At 42.5% G+C, this 24,182-nt stretch overlaps 1 protein-coding gene across 1 annotated transcript in view; it reads left to right on the forward strand.

Annotated features, from left to right (window-relative positions):
- The window catches only part of Ano2 (anoctamin 2), a 313,200-nt gene that overhangs the window by 31,072 nt on the left and 257,946 nt on the right, over positions 1 to 24,182 (forward strand). The window contains exons 2-3 of the mRNA XM_074075322.1: positions 18,637 to 18,735; positions 19,231 to 19,233. Of these exons, the coding sequence (XP_073931423.1) occupies positions 18,637 to 18,735; positions 19,231 to 19,233 (102 nt within the window). The remainder of the gene's footprint in view (positions 1 to 18,636; positions 18,736 to 19,230; positions 19,234 to 24,182) is intronic.

A 24,182-nucleotide genomic window follows, 5' to 3' on the forward strand; every position in this document is an offset into this window, starting at 1 on the left:
TTTAACAAAGGAACATTCTTCCAGCTGAACTGTATGGCTGGTAGATTTTCTGGTTTGATTGGTGAACCCTCACAAGAGGATTGGATTTCTCCTGTTAGAGCTGGAAGGGCCTAGGGATGCATGGGTTCCTTTAACTGTTATATTATTACTCTCCTGACCCTGACCTTGTACCTTGTCGAAAGGTTTGACTTCTGTGACATTGTGCCTGCATCCAGAGAAATGGTTAAGGCTGTAAATCTCATAGAATTGAGTGCATTGTATAATACTGGGAGGAATTATAGGGTTGCCCCTTCTGAATTTCAACCCCTTTGGCTTTGAGAAGGCTGTTGATTTTATTATTGATCGTTGAGTTTGATCTGATGCATTTCACAGAGACTTGGCCTGTGGCTGTGCTGTTGGCTCTAGGGGCAGCTGCTATGTTGATGAGTTTTTCCGTTCCCCCCGCCAGAAGGCTAGAGGTGGTAGGGTAAATGCACACTTACTCCTCCCTTCCTTCTGGAAAGTTTGATTCCAATGCATGCATATGTGGACTTCTTTAGATTAGATGGTGTGTGTTAAAATTTCTCTTGACATTCTGCCAGAAGCAAGGGATAGATGGAATGACCTTTGGAAGACCCTTCTCAGTAGAAGAGTTATAAACTTTTTTCTTGCTTTTGTGTGGACTGTATATTTCTTTCTTTTTTTCCTGTAGATATATGTAGTATCCTATATAACTTAGTTTGGAAGGGGTGCCCTGAGGTTACCTTTATCTATCTCTCTGGTTCTGGATAGAACCATTTCAAATGCAATCCATGGTGTAGACAGTGGGTTCAATTGGGGGTGGTCAATATGGAAGTACTTCCTTGTATATCCATCCATCCATCCATCCATCCATCCATCCATCCATCCATCCATCATTACCAAATACCTGCTAAGTTCTAAGAACTATTTAATCTGCTCCTATTAATTTCTTTTGGTATTTCTATTCATTGAGAATAGAGAACCATTTCAACACTGGTTTTACTTGATCTTTCTATTGTATTTGATACACTTGACCACTTTTTCCTGCTTGTTACATTCTTTTCATGTGTTCCTTCCCATGTACTACTGGAAGGAATATTAGCATTCTCGAGTTCTGTCTTCACCTTTCTTATCTTTTTTTCCTTTTCACACTCCTTCTGGGAAATTTAACCCATATTTGCGGCACAAGTTATAGTTTACCTACATATGATAACTCTCACGCTTTTACCTGACTTGCTCTTATCTTTGACTGCCACTTGTGTCTGTCTCCAGGATCTTACATTTGTGTCCTGAACATAAATGCCTGTATTTTCAGAAGCATTTTAGACATAACATGCTCACAAATGAGCTCGGCCTCATCTTTGTCAAACCTGCATCATCTTTGCTCCCTGTCTTGGTGGTTATTCTAACCATCATCTCTATCATCTACCCCAGAATCTGGAAGCCTTCCCAGCCTTCTTCCTCCTCTCACATCTAGTTGGCACAAGTCATGCCTGTCTTGTTTCCCATATGTAGCTCTGCCTCATCTTCTCCATTTCTACCTTCTGATCACAACACTTGTTGTCTCCCCTTATATTATTATGTATTATTACAGTATCTAACTGCCCCTAGACTTATCTCTCCAAACCATCTTCATAATTTTACCAGAGTGATCATTCTAAATGCAAATCTGAACAAATCATCTCTTTGTGTGAAATCTTCCAATGGCTTCTAAGCACCTGTGAGCAAGTTTGCACTCCTGAAGCCTAGTATATTGGGTTTTCTTGATGAGTTTCTTGCTTACCTTTTTGCTTTATCTTCAACAAGGTTCCTTCTCACTGACTTGCTCCCAGACACGAATCCTGGACTCCAGGCATTCCTAGACCCCTTCCTAGGCTGCATCTTGCCTCTAGATCTTTGCTTGTGCTCTTTTTTTATTCTTGGTCTTAGCAAAGGAAGACTAGACTTCTGTGAAGTCTTCCTTTGCCCCTTAAGTTTCTTTCTCCCTACTTTATGGCACACAGAAAATGTAAAAATTTCTTTGTTTGCTTAGTAGACAGTGAACTTCTTAAGAGTGGAGGGTGACATCTTTTACATAGTCTTGCACTAGAGAGGGCTCAGTCATGTTTATGACTATGTAGCTCCCTGAGATTATTTCCCGCCTTCAGATCTGTATCTGAGGGACAGTAACCTGTCTGTTTAGACTTTTTATTTTATCTTAATATGTCAGAAATCCACCAAAAAAGAGGGGGATTTCTGAAACCGATTTTGTTTCTTGCCTGTGGGTACGGTCAGATCTTTCTCACTTGTCTGTGGCTTTACCTGCTGTTCTGATCATTTGAAGAAAAAGTTGTCAGTGTAGACTCAGCTTCATTTGGCTTTTTAGCCCTGACCTTGCCTTCCCAACCCCTCATTCCCTCCATCCTACTGCCTGTGGAGGAGGCAATACAAACAGTTTCAATTTTGAGCCATGTTTTATGTGGAGGAGGATGAAAAACACAGTCAAGTTCCTGCAGACCTTTTCACACTTGTGGGTGCACCAACTCTCACTTTTAGTGTTGCTGATGGTCAATTCCATTTTCTTTCTTTAAACCAAATATTAAGCCTGAGCAGAACAAGATTAGCAATCTGCTTCAAGGTAAAGTTTCAAAAGGAATGCCTTGGTTTCCTGCTCCATTTCCCATGGAAAGCTGAACTCTTTTTTTTTTTTTTTTGAGGAATTTAATAATCTCTTTTTTTTTATTTTTTATATAATGAGATTTTACATATTATATCTTTTTTTATTGTTTTATTATTCATATGTGCTGAACTCTTAATGAAGTTGCTAGATAGTGTGGTACTTTGACTGGGGAGGGGACGGACAAATTTCAGTACCATCATCCCTGGCTTCTCTAAGTAACCTCATGTCTTGTGTCCAGCAAGCTTATCTGTCCACATAGGATTGTATGTAAATTCATGTGGGAGTGGGATGCTCCCAGTCACCTGTTGGCTGATTTAGAGATCAGTGATCTACAGCTTTATTGGTGTTGGATCCTTATTTCTACACTGTTGGGATCTAGCTTCAAAGAAAGTCAATAATGCTAACATTAGGGACATTCATATGATAATCAGTGAGTTAATTAATTAATTCGCCAAGCATTTGTGGCACATTTACAATGACCCAGGCATTGTTCTAGGGCTGGCAATACAATGGGAAACATAATTGTTTCCTACCCCTGGTCAGAACGGCATTAAGAGAAGACATTAAAGCTGGACAGTAGCCTAGCTGTGGACAGCTGCACACCTGTAATCCCTGCATTTAGGAGGCTGAGGCAGGAGAATTGTGAGTTTGAGGTCAGCCTGGGCTACATAGTGAGACCCTATCTCAAACAAAGAAGCAAGAAAGCAAAAAAGTTGAACGGACCTGAATACAAATGTTGATTCTGTCATTTTCACTGTGTGATCCTGGGCAAGTTACTCAACTTTTCTGAGCTCAATTTCTTCCTTTATAAATGGGGATTATTTTATTTTCCTTACAGTGTTATTATAAGAATAATAGAGAAAATACATCAAACAATCTGGTTGGTACACTGTCTCACACTTTAAATAGACACATAGTCATTGCTCTCCATTACAGGGCTAAAATACACAACCAGAATTCTGGTCTACTGTAGCTGATAGTAATGCTAAAATTTATAGTGGTGCATTCTCTGAACATAAGACAGTGGTCTTAGTGCTTCATACATGTTAATGCTTTCAATAACAATCTTATGATGTAGTGACTTTATTTTGTAGAAAGGGAAATTGAGGCATAGGAAAGTAAAATAATTTGTCCAAGATCACATAGTTGGTGAATGGTTGATTGGCTAGGGATTTGAACCCAGGCAGTTGCCTCTCAATACATCCTCTTAACCAGCACATTACAGGATATGGTCATGATACGCTCAGTTTAATATTTCTAAGCTACCAACTGAATGAGTTTCCTAAGTCTTCCATAAAAATGCACCTCAAACTTGTTAACTTACAACAGCTGTTACTTATTTTCTCACAGTTATGGTGTTTAGGTGTCTAGAGTCAAGGTGTCAGCAGGATTGGTACCCTCCAAAGGATCTGAGGAGAAATTTTCCATGGCTGGGTTTATAAATGCAGACAAGAGCCTCTACCTCTGGCTTCTGATGGTTGCCAGCAATCCCTGGTATTCCTTGGCTTGTAGCTGTGTCATTCCAATCCTGCCTCCCTCTTCATATTGCCTTCTTCTCTCTGTGTGTCTTCTCCTCCACTGAGAAGGACAACAGCCATCAGAGTTAAGGCCAACATAATACTGTTTGATTTCACCTTACCTAATTATATCAACAAAGACTCCTTCTCTTCCTCATATCCTGAGATTCTGTAAGAACATGTTTATTCAACACACTACAATAACCATTTGCTGTTTACTTTAAAATTGAAACTGAGGAAGGAATTTTTATTTTCTATCTTAACCCAAATAGGTAGGTAGAGTATTAAATTAATGCTTTAAGAGCCTAGTCTTATTGTAGAACATAATTCTGACTGGCGTTTTGGCCATGGCCAGAGCAGTGGACAATGGGGGACACGATTTTCCCTTGGCTGACCCTGACCTGCCCTGAGGCACTATACAGACTAAGTTTGGTCCTTGTCTGCAGATGCTGTTTGAAGCCAGATATCATCTCCTCTCCCAGATCTCTGCACTGGGCTTCTCTTCAGACAAACACTTTAAGTTCCTTTGTTCACTTTTTATCACATGTGGCCTTGAGTTCTATTATTTTTCTCATCTCTTGCCTTATAGTTTTACATCTTGAAATAAACCAGTGGCACAAGGTGTGTATCATTCTAGATGCAACCTAGGTCACATTGGCTTTCTATAATTGCCATGTCATGCTGCTCACTGCAGGGATTTTGAGACGTTCCTAACCTCTCATTGCACTTAGTCTCAAGAGCATCAGGAGAGTCAAGAGGCCTGATGTGTTCGCATGCTCTCTGTTACCTGCACAGCATAATGAATGTGTTAGTGGCAGATATTAGGCATCTGCTATGGGTTCAGATTAAAGGGATGGGAAACTCCCACAGATGGCTGCCTCTCGGGTTGATCCCAGTCCCTGGAGGGCTATGAGTTGGGGATAGTTATGTGGGAAGGAATGAAGGCAAGGATCCAGGAGGTGGAGTGTCTGGTCCAAACTTTTGATCAGGAAAAGTGCCCTTTGATGTAGCAGACAGAGTTCCCTCCAAGAGCCATTTTAGGGCCAGCAGACCAGTTTGCCTTTTCCTGTGTGCTCTGGATCTACGGTGCAGCTGGATGGCTGGGTTTCATCGCTGGGCCATCCTCCATTGAAGGACTTGTTTGCCTCTTGATATCTCTTGATCTGTTCTAGTGTTGATCTTCTTAGGTCAACATGGGATGTGAAAAATGCACCATCAGATATGAACATTAACAGGACAAGCATTTATTAGATACCTATTACATGTAAGGCACAGTGGTAGACATGGCTGAGGGTTACGAATGAAAAATAGATACAGTACTTATCCTTAGAGGCTTTCTGAATTTCTGAATTTCAGAATTCAGAGGAAGGTGAGCTAGAGAGAGAGCTTTGGGAATGTGTGTGAAGTTTCTGATTGGGAAGCAGGATGTCAGTAAGAAAGCATGGCAAGTGGGCATGAGGCATGAGGGACTTGGAGGAAGCTGTGAATCTATAGGTATACCTTCACAGGTGCACAGATGAGCTGGGGATTCATCTCAAGGTCAGGGGTTCAGCAAATGGTGGGAGGCTGTGACACCATAGGGGATTATATGGATTTAAAGCCAGGCTGAGGTAACGAAGATGGTTTAATATGAACTGTTCAAGAAGAAAACAACTTTGGAGTTAGAAAATCCTGAGAGATCATCTAACTGGATCCCTTCCTTGCACAAGTGAAGGGAGTGAAGGGAAGGGAGGAGAATTACCTAAATTCACCCAGCTAGTGAATTAGTCAGATAAGGTCAAAGGCTGTCCTGACCTAACCCAGAATTCTCTTCTCCAGTAATGAATTGGGCCCTTGACATTGACCTTTGGCCTAGTTATTTAGGAGAAAGAACTTAATACAAGCCCCATCCCTAACACCTCCTCTCTTTTAACTTTTCTGTAGCCTTCAGACTCCTAGTGTTTTTCCCTAGCTTCTTGGATGATTTCCCCCATCTGTAAGCTACTCAAGGGTAGGCTCTGTATCCAAGTTATCTCTGTGAGTTTCCCCTTGTTCATATGAGGGTGTCCATGGATGTGTGTGAAAGCACAGAACATGGAGGCCTCTCTATGGATCTTTCCAAGTATACATGTGGGAGATCTGGGCTTCCACGGGCCTCAGTGGGTTGGAGTGGGGTACTGTGATATTACTGGTCCATGGCTCTGATTACTGTCACTAAGTCCAAGAGGCCCCTGTAGTGGGCTGGGAAGCTGAGTTCTGGACCATATTTGTTGCTCCCATTCAGTAGATTACACACTTTTCAGCCATCTGCAGGGTCTTTTCTCTAAACTGCTTCACCGCCCCTGAACAAAGGGCTTCTTTATGTGTTGAATGTCTCCCAAGCAGCCCCACTAGCTCTTGGAGGATTCAGCTGGGATACCATGCATCTTCTGTGATTGACACAAACACCTCATTTGTCCTGATGTGTTGATGGAAAGGCTAGAAGAGTAGCCAGAGCGGACTCTCCAGTTCAGCCTATCCCTAACCAGCAGGACATATTCCTCCTGGATCCCTTTAATCTTTAAGCACACTCTTCTTGGCTTCCCCCACATGCTGGATGGGCCCCAGCCCACATTCCTCCAGTGAGGCAGGGATGGGGAATGCAGGGCGGCATATGGTGTGAAGCAAGTTGGACAATGTTTTCCCTCAGAGTTCCAGATTTATTGGTTGTCTGTACAGAAGCTCCATCGTTGCCCTGAATCAGTGGCATAGCCAGCTCAGCAAAAGAACCAGAGAACAATCTGAAGCCAAAATTTAGGAGACTGGGGACAACAGATATATTAAGAAAGAGAAAGCAAGCTTCCTTAGGCTCTTTATGCTAGAAGAACCTTGTTCCAACCTTGGCAGGGTCTATGAACTCCTCAACCCTCACCTCTTCTCTTTCATCCTCTCTAGCTAGTCTTATTGATAGCAATAGGGAAACCAGTCATTTACAGGACCATTGCAAATAAGGATGGAGTGCTGCCTAATCCCTTATCAAATATTGAAAAAATACCACCTCCCATGCAAATAGTTCCCTATCACTGAAGGAAGCTAACATATTTATGCACTGACCCCATGCACACTGCGGATGGTATTTCTAACACCTCAGCATATTCAATCTTTACAATGGTTCTGTGAAGGACATTATTTCCCCCATCTATGATCCAAGGCTCAGAGTGGTTAAGTAACTGACAAGGTCACACAGGTAAGAAACTGTACAGCTGTCAATTTCTGGGGCCCAGTTCTTTTTATCACACTATGTCTCCTCCCAGGACCATTCTTTTTCTGGGAAAAGGATTATTTAAGAAGCTTAGAAGCCTGACAAGGCTGACTGTCTTAGTGGGCAGAAATGAAGGCCTAGCTAGCATAATTTAAAAATTAAGATGGAATTCTTTAAAAAAATTAATCGACAGATAATAATCTGTCATGTTTATGGGATACAATGTGATATTTAGGTACATTTATGCATTGCACAATGATCAAATCAGGGTGTTTTACAACCATTAAACACAGTCTTGTAATGTACAAAATCCACTGGTTTTAGGATATTAATGAGGATGTGCAACCACCCCTTGGGACATAATTTTAGCATCTTCAGAAAGGACCCCTGACCTTCACCCTTTCTCTCACCAGCCTTCCCATGGGCCTGGATGTCTGCCATTAGTCCTTGGTTTGGGAGCCCCTGTCAAAGAACAGCTGGGAGGGACTTGACAGCCTCTAAGGCCTCAAAAAGGTGTCCTTGTAATGGAGTGACAAGAACAGTCACATGGTAGCTCCTAGGTTAGATGATGAACTCCTTGGGGCTCCCCAGGGCCTTCCTCACCTGGAAAAGGATAAGGCTGAATTATAGATAAACCTGAATGTGGGGATGTACAGGGCATAGATGCTTCAGAGTGAGGCTAGAGGTTGGTGGAGGCTCCACAGGAGAGCTCCGAGAATGGCCGGGTGCCATGAGAGGGACAATAGACATAAACATGGATGATCCTCTTCCTGTTTGATTTACTAAGCCTTTCATTTGCTGCCTGTCACCTACCCAACCCCAAGCCCTCATGTCCTCAGCCTTTTTCCAGCTTCCCTTCTCTGCCACGGTCTATGTTTCTGATTATTCCTCCCAATAGGAGTCACTTGCATTCTTCTGCATTGAATCTCATTTTGTTATTTCCTGTCTTATATTTTCTAAACTCCCCAGGTCCCTTATCATTTATTTCCCCATCCTCTCTGGTGCCGTTTACAGCACCTCCCAGTTTGTTATCATCTGCAGATTTAATTAGTGTGGTTGATGACCCTGTCTTCCAGACTGGAGGCTATGGGGAGGAAAGGGTGGGTTCAGGCGGGCCAGCTCCATAGTGGTGTGTGTGTTGGGTCAAAGCTGTGGAAGAGCCTGTTCTGGCTGTGTGGAGAGGACATATTCCAAACTGGGCTGTCACGTCATATAGGGAAAAAACGCCCCAGGAGCCAGGTTTTTCTGGGAAGAAAGGGAGGATGCTGGAAACCGGACTGCATAAAAATTCCCTTAATTTAGATTCCTCTGGCCCAAGGACACTATCTGCAGAATCTAATTACTATTAGCTCTGAGCACTCCAATGTGCCAGGCATGGTGCTAGGTGTATTTCTTGTATCACAGCTGATCTCCACAAGCACTTGGTGAGGTAATGACTACTTCCAGGTTACGACTTTTATATTTTACCACAGGACAAGTGAAATGTAGAGGATGGTATTACCCATCCATAGTCAGGGGGAAGTAGAAGGGAGAATAGGGTTCTCTGCTGGGCCTCTCTGGGCTCTTCCTCTAATGTACACTGGTTCTCAGAAACTCCATCTACTGTCTCCCCTCATGTCCAAACTACTCTAGGCTAATGGGCTATTACCATAACACCCCAGGTGGGTGGGCTGATCTGGATATTTTTGGAAGCCCACAAAATAATTTCACTATTGATTTTTCACACTTTTCTTGAGTGTCCCCAGTCATTTCAGCAGTATCGTATTCAAGATCTAGACTTATTCATAAACCAATTACTTTCTTTTTTTGAGGTACTGAGGTTTGAACTTGAGACCTTGCATTTGCTATACAGGTATTCTGCCACTTGAGCCATGCCCTCAGTCCTTTTTTACCTTAGTTATTTTTTGAATAGGTTCTCACATTTATTTCTGGGCTGTGATCTTCCTATTCACTCTTTCCATGTGGCTGGGATCACAGCCACATACCACTATGCCAAGCTTTTATTAGTTAAAGTGTAGTCTTGCTAACTTTTTGTCTTGGCTGTCTTTGAATTGCAATCCTCCAGATCTCTGCCTCCTGACTAGCTACGAATACAGGCATGAACCACCGTACCTTGCTATAAACTAATTTTTAAAAGTTCTACCTTAATATCTCTCATATCTGAGTCTGGTGGGTGGCAGAAGGGGACTGGTGTGACAACTGTGAACACAGAATTTATTTTAGATCTAATGGATTTGCAAGGCAGCTGGGTGGGTCAGCGTCAGCTCCCTTAGCCCTGGGGCACCAAGTCTCAGTGGACCACCACATATTTCCTTGTGTGGGACTTCCTAGTACACACAGCATGTTTGATGTCCATGTCTTCATTTAGTAGGTGTTATTATTGCTCCCCAGTCATTGTGATAATTGAAAGCCCCGACCCCCACTTCTAAGGGAAATGCTACAGCTCTTAAAACTTATATGAAAGTGCTCCTGAGGCTATCTCAAGTCTCAGGGGGCTGAGCAGGTGGGCTGTGCCCCTCCAAAGCTCAAACAGCCTCTTGAAATATCAGACATGAAGAAAGAGTTGTTTAGCTAAGGAAATCATTCAACCAGTTTTGTAGAGAGCTTTAAAATTTCTTTGTATGTCTTCAAAGTCTACCCTGCCTCCCTATGCAAGATCCTTGGTATGAAGGATCAAAGGTCCCTAGAAGGAAGGTCAACCTGAATCCATGGCAGTGGGAAGCTTACTCTTTTGTTCTGTTTGATCACAGTATAGACCAACCCTAGAGCAGTGAGACAGTTGCTGTTTATCTATGACATTTGTTGGTCTTACTGGAGAATGGATAGAAGTTTTTTTTTTTCTTTTATTATTCATATGTGCATACAAGGCTTGGGTCTGGATAGAAGTTTCTAACTTGAGCTCGATGAAGGAATGAGGCAGGCATTCAAGGGTTCCTTGATGGTGGGTATTCACTCTCATTGTTCTTTATCTTACTGAAGATATAAGGAATCCGGGTGAAAAGCAGGGTTGATCCATAAAGATTGTCATTGTGAGGTTTATGGGCAACAGCCACAAAATAGGCAGTATGGCCATCATAACCCACACCTCAGTGATCTCCAAGCTTCTCTCTTCTTTTTGTTTTTTGGTAGTACTGAGGCTTGAACTCAGGGCCTCATACTTCCTAGGTTGATGCTGTACCACTTGAGCCACTTCACCAGCCCCTCCTTTCTTTTCCTATGTGGGGTGTTTTGGAGATAGGTCCCACAAACTATTTGCTCAAGGCTGGTTTCAAACTGTAATCCTCCTGATCTCTGCCTCCTGAGGATTATAGGTGTGAGCCACCAGCGCCAGGTTGATCTCCACATGCTGTACGCATTCTTTGTGGCACACTTGCTCATCCTATTCTCTCTCTTCTATGCTATCCACAACCCCTTTTGCCAATGCCAATCCAATCATAAAGCATTCAAAGGTGTTAACTCTAGTTTCCTCTCCTCAATAACATCCTCTCTGGCTCCTCTCATTCAGAACTCTTGATTACACTGAGAGAAAACCATTTCTACTTGGTTTAAAGACCAAAGGGAATTTATAAGTTCTTGCAATCAGAGAGCCTATAAGCAAGTCTGATGAAGCTTGAGCCAGCAGCTAACCTTCCTATTTCTGTATTTTCTGTTCATCTTTCTGCTCATCTGTCCATTTCATTGTCTACTTACTCAATGATCCCTTGGCTGAACCAGGCCTTCTTTTTATGAAGTGAATTGTTCACTAGTATTTATCCCAGAGTCTTATAGAAAGAGAAAGCTGCTTTCTTCAGAAAGCCTGACCAATATTTTCTCAAATCTGATAGGTTTTTATTACATTATAAGCATATTCCAGAACCTATCATTGTGGCAGAAGGGATGGAGATGCTAATTTTTCAAGCTACTTGGACTTATCTATGGAGTAGGTGTTAGGATCAATTACCTAAAAACCTATGGTTGAAGTCCAGGAGAATGTTTCTCTTAAAGAAAAACCTGGCAACTGTTAATGGGTGAAAGGGGAGATCACAAATGAATGACCACTCATTAGTTGTCCTGTCCATTTGGACATTAGTCACCCCAGTTCTTGATGTTATTTCTCTTATGTGGTAGGTATCATGTATCTGGTTTCCAAAGAGATTGAAGACTGTGTGATAGTGTGATGGCTTATATTTCTTTTGTATACCCTTAACTCTTAGCACATTTCCCAGCACTCAATTCCTGCTCAATAAATTCTTGTTGAATTGAAATATGTTGGGATGATAGAATCATAGGAAAATTGTGAAGATATTCCTTAGGGGAGAGGTGAGTCATAGATGGGGGTTAATTACTGATAACTTGAAGATTTTATAGAAGTGTTCCAAGAGAAAAAAGTGGCAAGATCAAAGAATTGTGTGTTTTGAGTTGGGATGGACATTAGAGATAGGGGTTCTTTTAGTGGTGAAAGGATAGACTTTTAAATGCCTGGAAATGCTTCTCTCTGAGTGGAGCATTTTCCATATTGGCCAAAGAAATGAAGGTCAGAAAAGAGATACTGGCATCCCTGCCCAATGTTGATGTCTGTTAACTTAGTGGTGATTCATAGGGTGACCCTATGATTTATTGTCCAATCTGGGGCATTTTTGAGAAAGTTAACTTGATAGGATAATGAGGGAAGAGAACATAAACTGGGACTGTCCTAGGCCAACCAAGACCTATTGGTCACCTGTGGTCTGAGTAGCTCACAACCACCAACTAGAGGAATCTGTCACCACTCTCCATCTGACTTTAATTCCCTGGGAAGTGAAATGCTCCCAGTTACCTGGTGGGATGAGAGGAAGGCATACAGTTTGTTGAGAGTTTGGACTCTTCAGCATGTCATTCCATTTGCAGGGTGTTGACTGTCCAAAATAGTTTCCTGTGATGAGTAGGAAAGGGCAGCTTGCACATATTTAAAGTAATCTGTTGAGTTTTGACAAATGCACTTGTGAAGCCATCATGGTCAAGATAATAAACATGTCTACCACCCCCAACATTTGTGCACATCCTCTTTTTATGGTCTACCCTTCTCTCCTCCAAGTGATATTATTCCTAATCATTATAATTATTTTAACATTGGTTCTTAGTCATGGAGAGCTATGGTAGATTGTCAAAAGTGGTACAGTTGGTAAATGACAGAGCTGGAGCCCAATGCCAGGTCCTCAGGCCCTAGTAGTTATAGCTTCCCATGGCCTATTCTACTAGTCTACATTACTCTATTTCTTCCAGTTGTAGGATTTCTAAAGTAGGATGAAGTCTAGAGAACATCACACTCTACTGCTAACTGCCCAGATGGGTCCTTTCAAAGTGTTGTGCTGCCTTTGGGGTCTGTGTAGCTCAGGATTAGGGTAGGAAGGGTTCTCTTGGTCCTTGGTATGTGGAAGGTCTGAATTCTATTTTCCTGGTTTCCACTCAATGCTTTATGTTCAGCAGTGCTTCCTGGTGGCTCCTGTTTGGAGTCTAGTGATAAGGCATGCACAGAGTAGTGACTGTGGTGGCAGGTCTAGAAATACCTCTTCTGGATGTCTACCCACCTGGTTGCCCAGAAATTTGCCAAAATGGTTAGGCTTTCATTTTCTTGGGACTTTGGCTGGGTTACCTCTAATCTTTGATTAGGGATTAGGTAAAACTTTTTTCATAAGAAGGCTCATGCTGCTGGTGTTTTATGGGTCAGGGATGAGTGGGAACCAATATCACCTTGGCCTGTGGAGGTCAGTGTTGGAGAGGTGAGGCGCTTGGTGTCACTCAGGAACTCCTAGGAAGCAAGTTCTCATCTTTTCTCCTGTAGTCAGGGGGTTCTTTTCTGTGCTTAATGCAAAATTGCCTTGTTTCTGAGAGGTCCCTGCTTAGAAGCTGAAGTTCTTGATAGCTGCAATGAGGTTCAGGCTTTGGGAGTTATGGTAATGGTGCAGCTTGATGGTGGTGCTCTTTGAGAGTTGCAGCTGTGAGGAATGTCTCAGATGAATCCCTGAGCTCAAGTCAGGAGTCTTCTGCGCCAAGGCTGTGCCCCACACTCCTTGGTCCACGATGAATGGTCCCTGTCCCAAGTGTCAGCACCACCTGGTAGAGCTCCTCTAGCTTTATAGGCAACAACTTTGATGATCTGAGAGTGTGGTGTCCCTGAGGGGTCTCTCACCCTTACTGTGGAACCATGTTTCTTTGGTTTCTGATGATCCCATGTGACCTGGTGATATCTTAGAGACAGCTAATGGAGCCTGGTTCTCCTCTGTCCCCCTCAGTTGCCTACACATTCATCTCCGCCCTTTCTCTGGCAGCCCTATTCCTGGGCCACGATGTGCTGCAGCTGATGTTCTCGGCTCACAGCAGGGCCCGGGACTAGAGTACACTGAGGCCTCTGGGGTCAGTGTTGAGGTGGCTTGGCAGGACTGTGGGGAAGGAGGCTTGTGGAGTATCAGTTTCCAGTGTTTGGCTGGGGCTGCCTCCCATATACTCTGGTCCCTAGAGGGAGGACGTGGTCTTGTAAAGCCACATGTAGTCTTTGGATAACAACAACAAGACATAAACAATCAGGATAATCTCACTAGGATCCTGGAACAGCAGCCAGAGCGTTAGAGGGAGGTGACTGGGGTACAAATCCACCCTACTTCCTGGCCCCATTCTTCTGTCCCCCACCTACCTATTCTCTTATAAAGGGAGGAGCTGCAGGATTGCCCATCCCTCATGGGCAGCATGGAGGGGGCCTGGGGCCAGGAGATCTGGATTTCAATCCTGGTTCTGCTACCACTAAGCTATATGTCCATGCCTGAACAACTCTTCCTGTTGGGCTCCAGGTCTTCATTTATTAGTGCAGAAATGTTAGGTGTCCTTGGATGTTAGACATTGTTCCAGCTCATAAGTCCTGTGGCAGTATTGATTCGCTTCTCTGAAATTTCCTTGTGCCCATGGCTGGTTTAGCTTTGGGCTGTCAGCATGGGGATGTTGAATGCACCATGGCTCTCTGATGCTTGATGAGTAAATATACCTCAAGCATTGAAAGGCTATTTTATTTTCCAGAGTATCTCTGGTCCTTCTCATTAATGTTAAAATGCCCTTATTATCTTATAAGGTAGCAAAAGATTATAGGTATATCCACTTTCAGTTCAGTTCAGGTTAGGTTTCATGAGCAATAGAGCGAGTGTGTGCCAATGCTTCTAAGAAAAGGAACAGAAATATGCAAATGCAGTGAGGACCAGGTGCTGCCTGATTTCATATGTGAAATTGCATTTCTTGTTCCTGGAACAGTTGAGCACCCTCCACGGACATGTTCAAGTCTTCCTGCAGAAATATTTGCACACCGTTTCTTCCTTCTCTGTTGACCAGAACCAAATTATATATAACAGCACGTTTTAGACAAACTTAAATTTGGTTGCCTGATGAGATTTGCTTCTCCAATCATATTGAAAATTTATTTATTAAACCTCTTTGTCTCTTTCATGTTGGTTTCTGAAAGCAATCTTTTCTGGTGTCCTTAAATTCTGAACTTGTGAGTTCCTTTAGGGCACATGAGATGTTTTGAAAATTGTGGAGATAATTTTTAAAGTGTAAGGCAATAAAGGAACAAGGATCACTTATTCATATTTTAATCTAACAGGAATTTGGTTTCCCAGTGAGGACCTACTGTGTGCGTAGTGCTATGCTGGGTGCTGGAGGAATATAAAGAAGAAGCAGCCGTAAGGCTGTCTCATTAGTTGAGTGGAGCTAATCAACTTAATAAAGGCTGATGTTTATTGAAAATTCCCAACCAGGCACGCTAGCAAGGATTTCCCCTACTTGATCTCTAATCTTCACAATGGTCCTACAGTGTTTCTCATTCTCTTTAATCAGATAAAGAAACTGAAGCTCACTTGGTTAAGTGTCTTGCCCAAGTTCTCACAGTTGTAAAATCTAAGATTCACCTCTTGATCTGTCTGAATCAGAAGCTCCAAGCTCTTCTTGTCTCTCTACTGTGCCTGAAAGAACCCAAATCTAAAACCAGTGAGGACTGGAGATCAGTTGGACCTACAGAACAAGAAACATTTTATTTTAGCTCAATACATGTTAGCTTTCAATTTCAGATCACCAGGTTAGTAAAACAGAGCTTCTGCATTTGAACCATCGTTCTGTGCATGGGTTTTTACGCATTTGGTTTTCTTCAGGAGACACAGCCAGACATATCAGCTAATATTTCACATCAGCTCATATGTTTTTCTTTTTATGAGAAGGTAACAATATTATATGACATGAAAGGAACATGATAACTGGATGTTAGCACCACAAAACCGCATTCCGGGTTTTATTTTCATTTCAAACAAGTTCTATTTAGGGAAAATGGAAATGCAACATGGACAAAAATATCATCCCCACATTGGAAAACGGTTAGCTGCAATGCATCAAGCCTCTAAAATCATAATGGTTAAACAAGGTGCAATTTTATCTTTCACATAAAATCTCAGGAGGCAGCCCAGGACTGCTATGGCACTCCGTGGAGTCAGACCCAGCTTGTCTCTTTACATGTTGCTGTTTCTGGCCTGGACTTTGACCTCAAGGCCCAAGGAGCCTGTGTCCATGTTCCAGGCTGCAGTTGAGGGGAAGGGAAGAAGATGAAGGGTCAAAAGGTACCAACTCTCTGTTTGAAGTTTTCTGGGAGCTGCTTCCTGAAACTTCCACTTCCATCACATTGGCCAGAAATCATCATTACGGAAACACCTCACTGCAAAGGAGCTTTTAGTCCTGATTCTAGATGGCCATCTGCTTAGCTAAAAATGAAGAAAATAAGAATGGTTGTCAGAAGACAGCTAGCAATCTGCCACCAAGGTGGTGGAATTTGACCCTTGCCCTCCCAACCATTCCTTAAACTTTTGAATATCTGCACCCACTTAATGGACACTTGGCACTCACCCAAGACATAAAGTCTAGATAAAGTTAAAAAGGCATTCATCCTAATTCAGAAACATAGACAAAACATGATACATTAAAGTTAATGATGTCTTGATTTCCTGTTAGTGAGAGGGATGATACTGTGTACCATCTTTCACCAAAAATATCATTTTTGGGACCATGATGGAAAGTCGGGGCTGCAGATCAGTTTTGCAAATGGTTTCTTTTCTTACCCTTTATTTTAACTAAATCAGGAAAGCTTAAATTACAGTTCAAAATAGCAGAAAGTGATCAATGACTGTCTAGTTGTTTGGATAGTCTAACCAAAGACAGACATGGAAGTTGGGGAGAGTCTTGCCAAAGGCCACTTTCAGTATTTTGTCAGAATAATGCCATACCTGTCACCTTGGGGAGCTGGAAGGTTGAAAGCTTCATCCTTGGGCTTCGATATAGATTTCTTATCCACCCTTTGATCTGATTGTATCTGAAAACATGTGTTGTGTGCTGTGACAGCCCTTGGATGTGGTTTTTAACATGGCATATTTCTCTTCAATGAGAAGAGAAAACCATCAGGTAAAAACAAAGCTGCCTGGATTTAAGAACTATTTTCAGCACACAATATGTATCAAATTGGGAAAGCCCATTTAAATTTTTCCTGCCTTGGTTTTGTTTCCTCAACTTTAGAATAGAGACAGTGATAGCACTGGCCTTCTAGCATAGTGAATATTACAAGACCCAAAGCATGTAACCACCTAGCTCAGTTCAGGCACGTAATACATACTCAGTGAATATGCATTGTGGTTATTACTATATTTAGGTATTAGCAAACTGGACCATTCAAACCTTTCATACCATAGTTCAATCATTTTGTGAAATCCTGATTTATTCTTCATTCTTGTGCCTTACAAATCATGAGTTTTCATCCTTGGAGTGTTAGGTTTTGAATGTCTGAGTTATTGAAGATATATATTTTTGAGCCACCATATAAAATAATAGAATAGTCTTCCTTTGCATTATTAGTGTCATAAATATCTTTTTATTTCCATCATCTCAAAAACAAATGAGCCTCTTCACAAGTCAGCATCCTTCAGTGGAGAGAGCAGTCTTCAATATGCCCATTGGAAAGGTGCAGGCAGAGTATATGAGTTGATGGCTTCTGCCATTCTCTTCAACCCTAAACCAAGGTCAGACGGCAGCATTGTTTAGCAAAACCTGCTCTCTGTAAATGAAGCTGGGGAATGATTTTCAAAAGGAGCACCTGCGTCTGTTGATTGTACACAAGGTCTTTGCCTTCTCTCAGCATGACCTCCTCACACACTGCTCCACAAAACACATATTCATTGAATAAGAACCTCCTTTCTGCTGGAGAACGAATGTTTAGGGTTAAAAAGAAGCAGAAGCTGCTGAAACTTCTCTTTGTAGAGTATACATGCTAGGACCTGATTCCCATTCTGTCCCTCAGTGGCTTTACCCTAATGCAGATGGCACATTGGCCATCTAACCAGCATCTTCCCATGGTGCATGGATTTTATGTGATTTTCAATGATCATTTGATTGTGTGACTAGAAGGTTCCACTTTATCCTTAAATATGATATTTGTGGGTGAATCTTGTCATAATCTGACAAGTACTTATAACAGACATGGTGGCCAAGGCCAATTGGATTGCTGAGTTAATAAAGCATGATTTTCTAGGTTCATCACTCCATTTCCTACCATTTTCATTTTTGAGTGAAATCAGCACACAACATAGTCACCTATGCTGGGACTAGATTCCCATTCTGTTCTTATACTGGAGCCCCTGTTCATGGTTAATGTTTATGATATTATTTTGAGTTGGACTATTTGTATTATTATTTATATCACTACTCTTTGACTTAGGTGGACCACTTTTTTGATCTGGGACTCTAACAGGTGAGTTGACTCTAACATAGCACAGTAGTAGAATGAAAATACAAACTTGGACAATGAACAATAAAACATGTGAATGGAAACCATTTGCAGTCTGTTTGCTGAATGTTGGTAGTGGCAAACTGACCAATTGTTATTAAGAGTGTAATGGAATTTCTGTGAAAATCATAACTTCTTATGTTTTCCAATCTGTTAACTGATTTTTTAACTCCTTTTTTTCCCCCTGAATCCATCTAACTTCCAGGGACTACATTTTGGGAACTCTTCCCTATGGTTTTGGTGAAAACATTTCTGGTGCAGAACAAATGAATTGAGTATGGGTGGTGGGAACTAGGGAAGTTTAAAGGGAACAAAACCCAAAAATGGAAGAAAGAAGTCCGGCAGGCTTCTAGATCTGGGGAACTAGGAATTTAAGCTATGTCCTTACAAGTGTTTCCATTTCTTCTTTCTTTGTGTCTTGCAGAGTAAAAGCCAGGGATTCGTCTTTGTCCGGATACACGCCCCATGGCAGGTGTTGGCCAGAGAGGCAGAATTCTTGAAGATCAAAGTTCCCACCAAGAAAGTATGAGCATGTTCTCCTGGGTTCTGGGCCTCCCAATGGCTAGATGAATGTGAATGGTTTGGGAGTAGGGCCAGGTGGATGTGGGTTTTGTGGAGTTGAAATCAGATTTGTCTCCCTGGGGATCCTGAGCATGTGGCCAGGAACGAGGTGGAACAAAGAAGAGGTGGGGTGGGGAGAGAGGTCCTTCCACCTCAGAGCTTTGCCTGGGCAATGCTTCCAAGGAAGCTAACTGCCTGGCCCAGTTCCTTCATTTCTCTGTTATACCACCTTTCCTGCTCTTCTTGGGGTTCCAGAACCACCAGGCATTTATTTCTCTGTAGAGAACAGAGCAATGAAAGCAGACAGCAAGCTATACTGATTGGTCAGTGGTGTGCAGGGTAAATAGACCAAACTTGCTGTGGAGACAACACCTAATCTGGTTACGATGGTGGGTTGCACTTATCTCTTTCATAAAACAGTAGTTCTTAATTAGGTGAGTTGACCAAAATTACATAGGAAGTGTCTTCAAAATGTTCAAGACAGTGTCTCACCTCTGGAATTTTGATGCAGACTGGTATGGATTGAGGTTCAGGCATCAGAATTGTGAAAAAGTAATCCTCAGGAGGTTCTGATCTGCAGTTGGGTGGGGAGTCTCATCATTTATATGATGTTTGAGGTAGTTTTCAGTTAGAATAGCCTAGATGTAGTTTAAAAATCTTCCCCAGGGAATTCCTAGGTAATGTGTCTGCTTGTATAAAGAAAGCTAGCAAACATCTCCAAAGAGAAAGGAAACCTGTTCCTAGATTAGACAAAGGCCTAATAAATAATGAAAACACATATGATTATATACCAACATTTTGCCAATAAAATGTCAAGTTAGCAGAATTACATGTCTGGAGTGTCCACCAGGACCACACTGATTTTATCTCCTTCAGTTGCATTGCTGTGTTCCTTATCTGCTAGTTTTAGGCCTCTTCCCCCTAATACCACTGCCCTCAAATACAGGTATCATCTTTGTTTTGGATGACTGCTCTTCCTCAGTTGATGTTTTCCCTGTCTCCTAGCAACATGACCCAAGTCTCAGCCTTTGGTGGAGGCTTCTGCTTCCCTCTGGTGGAATCCTAACTTGGGCAACCCTTTCACTTGTCTTTCTCTTTCTTTTGTCTTACCCCTAACTCCAGTATATTCTCCTTTGTCTTTGGTTTGTCTGAATAGCTAATGTTTTCTTAATTTCATTCTACATGTATCTTGTTTTAATCTCTGCTGGCTGGTCCTTAGAAAAACTCTACTACCCATTCTATTCTTTCTACCTTCCAAGATGAGGTTTTTACTAGGAAACCTACAGGCAAAGAAGAAATGTGTATCCTTCTACCCACCCCAATGCATCACCTGATTTTCCTCTTGTCTTGACTTCCAGCCTTCCTTCACTCTCAGGCTTCCCTTCTACCTCCCTCTCTTTGCCTCTCTCTCTGTTCTTTGTACATCCAACCACACCTCTGTACCTCTTGTTTCTTTACAATCTTCTCATCTTTAGTCTCAGGCTCATCCCCCAAGTTGTTCCTGCCTATGGTCCATTTGGTTTCTGCTTTGTCCTTTCACAGGCTCAGACCTTCAGAGCATACTGCTGCATAAATGACATAGCTACCCTCAGAGCTTCAGCCATTTGAAACTTACCACCTGCAGCATAGGTAGGACCTGCACTTGAGTTTGCAGATGAGCTGATTTGGGTGAGGACATATTATATGAAGCACCCTTCCATGGGTTTCCTTCTGCCCTTTCATTCTGACAGTGTAAGGCAATAGCTGCTGCTCTGATGAGTCCTGAGAACAGACTTCAAGTCTTGGTTCTGCACTTACTTATGCTGTGATTTGGGGAAGCCACCTCCTCGTTCAGAGCCTCAGTTTCCTCTTCTGTGGTGGGCATAATAGCACTCACCATATTTTTCTTAGCAGGTGAGTCTAAGAATCTCATTTTTAGTGAGTGCTGCGGAAATGGAGGAGTTTGTCATTGTTTTTCTTTTTTCATTGTGTCTCTTTTATCAAATATTTTTATGTGTGTTCTCAATACCTAGTCCTCCAGTCAATTTCCTTCCTCACCAAACAGGCAGCCATGACTGATGGAGCTCCTACTATGCAGTGTTTGGAAAGGAACCCAGGCTACAGAGTAGCTCAGGCCCCCAGGGAGCCCACAGTCACAGGGTTTTAGGAAGAGTGTGCAGACACAGACATGATGCAGCGATTGGAGCTTGTGTCAATCACAGCCCATCTTCAGAGCACTGTTCTGCCTGTAAGGTGGTGGTGGGTTAGAGAGCCACATGGTTGCTCTATAGGCTGCAGGTATAACAGAAAGCACCTCTGTGTCCCAGAATCAACACAGGTGGATTGTTTTTGCATCCTTCTATGGGTTCAGCCCTACAGCCCTGGATTCTCTTTGTATTTGTGGAATGCAGTGGCTTGTAGTTGACTTCACAGACAATCTCATAAACAGGGGAAGAGGCTATAAGTTGGTATTCTGGGTGAGATACATGTGTTTGTTAAAACTAATCTAGATTCTGATCCCAGGATTAGAGATGTGGGCTAACCCCAGTTTCTGCAGTGGGAGGAGGTATGGAGAGGAAAAGATGAGACTGGGCAATCTGTGAGGGCGAGCTTCGAGCCCAGTGGCATTGATTCCTTCTTAATAGATTCAGGAAGTAACTAAAATGAGCATAAATCACATTTGGAGAGAGGCATATCCTGGAGTCAGGGGGAATGCAGAGGAAGGAGGCATAGTGTAGGATCAGTTAAGCATCCTCCAGGCCATTGGGGCTTGGATCATAACCCAGCAGGGTCTGGAGAGACCAGGAAGATGGAGAGGAAATCACAAACCTAGACAAATCTATCGTAATGTGTCCAGGGACTTGCAGTCCTGAGCACAGATATTAACTGGAAGGGGGAATCTTGGAAGAAAGCATTTGTTTTCCAAAAACAACACAGAAGAGCCAGCATTTTGTGAGGAACACTCAGTGTTCACAGGGGAGGGTGGGAAGGCCTGATTTGACCTTGAGCAGACTGACAAGGTTTAAAAATGGGTTTTGTTGGGGCAGCAGATTCTGCTTGGTCCCAGGGTGGTCCTTGTTGATGGTGGTCAACATCTATGCTTATTTCTCATTTACTTGTTTGCGTATGTAAATGAACTAACTTCTTCTTGCCCCTGACCTTCACACTCCCCAATCCTCAAGCAGAGGCAAGGCTGAAAATGGATGAGAAATTGCTAACTGAGGCCATTAGAGGTAATTTTCTTGACAATGAAATCATGTTAATCCAGCCAAAGTCCACTAAATTTGAAAGAAGTGACATGTCTGGATGGGTGGCTGTCACTTTTGTTCAATCTGTCAGAGCATTGGTAGGTATTATTAGGAGACTGACTGGTGTTGCAGGAGTGTTCCTAGGAGCTCATAAGAATTTTAACTTTATGTGTCCTTTGCATGCAAGTAGATGCTGTTAACTTGCAGCAAGACAGAATTTTTTAGGAAAGCAAGTTCAGAGCTCTGCACATGTTCCAAGCAGGAATAAGACTGTTGTGGAAATATGGTGCAGGGGACAGTGATGGTACATAGATGGAGAAAGCCTGGCAACACATGATGACTGCTGCTCCTACTGTTCCTAGCCATGTGTGTAGGGCAGCACGGTTGGCACCAGATCACCAGATCGGGCTGTTCCTTCCTACTCTTTCCCTTTCCTCTCCCTTCCCAGCCAGGATCTGCAGCACTGGGAGAAATGAGCCCAGGCCCTTTACTCTGCCAAGACAGCCAGAGACCCTGACACAGAGTTTGTGGAGAGGCAGGAACAGGTGGTCCTTAGACTACAGGCTTGGGGGTTTCTGTTTCCTAGAGCACTGGACCATGGGGTGTCTGTAAATATGATAACTCCATATTGGGGTCTGTAGTGGAGACACTGGGAAAACCAGCTCAGGCCCCGCCACTCAGGAGGGACAGCCAAAGGCACTTGTCACATAGTGTGACAAGTGGAGACTGGGATTTCTACTGTTGGCTGTACCTTTGTGAGCCTGGCTGTATTTGATTCATATCTTAATCTAACTCTCAAAATGAGACTTGAGATGGAATCTAATGAAAAAGAATGAATACAGATGAGCCATTTTACAAAAGGGCAGACAAAAAATAATAATGTAATTGGCGACAAGTAGGGTAGTGTAGGAGAAATAACAAAATTGAAAATAAGGGTGATTGATGCAAGTGAAACCAACTTTTATTCTGAAACCAGGGAAGAAGGGCTATAGCTCCTGTCATCTGTAGAAGTAAGCAATTGATTTGCTGGGGGAGGCAAGCTTTTTCCTGTTGCCTAAGTATAATTTTTAGTAAAGGACTATGTTTTCAGTAATAAGTTTATATGTAATGCTGGAATGCTCTTTATATGCCATTTTTGAAACTGATTCTGGATGAAAACTAAGGATTAATTTAAAGTGTAGTTCAGGGAGGTCTATACTCCAAGCCAAGTTCTGATGAGCTAACTTTATTCAAAGATAAAGATCAGAGCATAAGTGCAACATAAACTTTAATTCTCCCCTGCAGAAACCATGTTTTGAAATATTTGTATTTACTAAACTGCATTTATTAAAGAATAATTGATCTCTTCCTTTTCACTAATGGAAAATATATATAATGGCCAATGAGAATTTCTGAGTAGTATCTGAGCTGATATAATTTCAGTTAAAAAACAAAGAAGCTTGACATTTTAATTATCTTGAGTGACCCCTTTAGGAGGAAAATATTGATTCTATTAAGCTTTGCCAATTATTGGAAACTGTCAGATCCCTGTTTCTGCCTCTCTAGAGACTCTGGTTCGATAGTCATGGCTTTCACAAAAGTCTTGCAGGTAAATTTTCCTGGCTCATGGTGCTCACCCAGTTTCAGGGACTCTGCTCTGTAGGGACCCCAGCACCTCTTACTTCTCAGGTATCCATTCCTGGGGCTTGTATTAGTGAGGGTTCTCCAAAGAAACAGTAGGGATGGGAGAGGAGTCAGGAGAGGGAGGGAGAGAGAGAGGGAGGGAGACAGAGAAAAAGGGAGAGGGAGAGAGAGGAAGAGGCAGAGAGAGGCAGAGGGAGAGAGAGGGAGAGGGGCAGAGAGAGAGAGAGAGAGAGAGAGAGAGAGAGAGAGAGACTCTCTAAAGATTTGGTTCAGGCAATTCATGCAGCTGTGGAAGGGGATGGGAAGTCCTAAAAGCTGGAGACCCTGGAGAACCAAAGTCCAAGCCTGAGAATCAGGATAGCTGATGGTATAAGTTCCAGGTTAAAAGTTGGCAGACTCAAGACTCGAGAACTGACGTTTTGGTTCAAGTCTAAAGGAAGGAAAAGACTGATGTCCCAGTTAGGTACTCAGGCAGGAGGAGTTCCCCTTACTCATGGGAGGGTCCCCCCTTTTTTTTCTACTCAGATCACCAACTCTTTGGATGAGGTTCAACAGATAG

This window comes from Castor canadensis, chromosome 6 (genome assembly GCF_047511655.1).
Source record: "Castor canadensis chromosome 6, mCasCan1.hap1v2, whole genome shotgun sequence".
Lineage (NCBI taxonomy): Eukaryota > Metazoa > Chordata > Mammalia > Rodentia > Castoridae > Castor > Castor canadensis.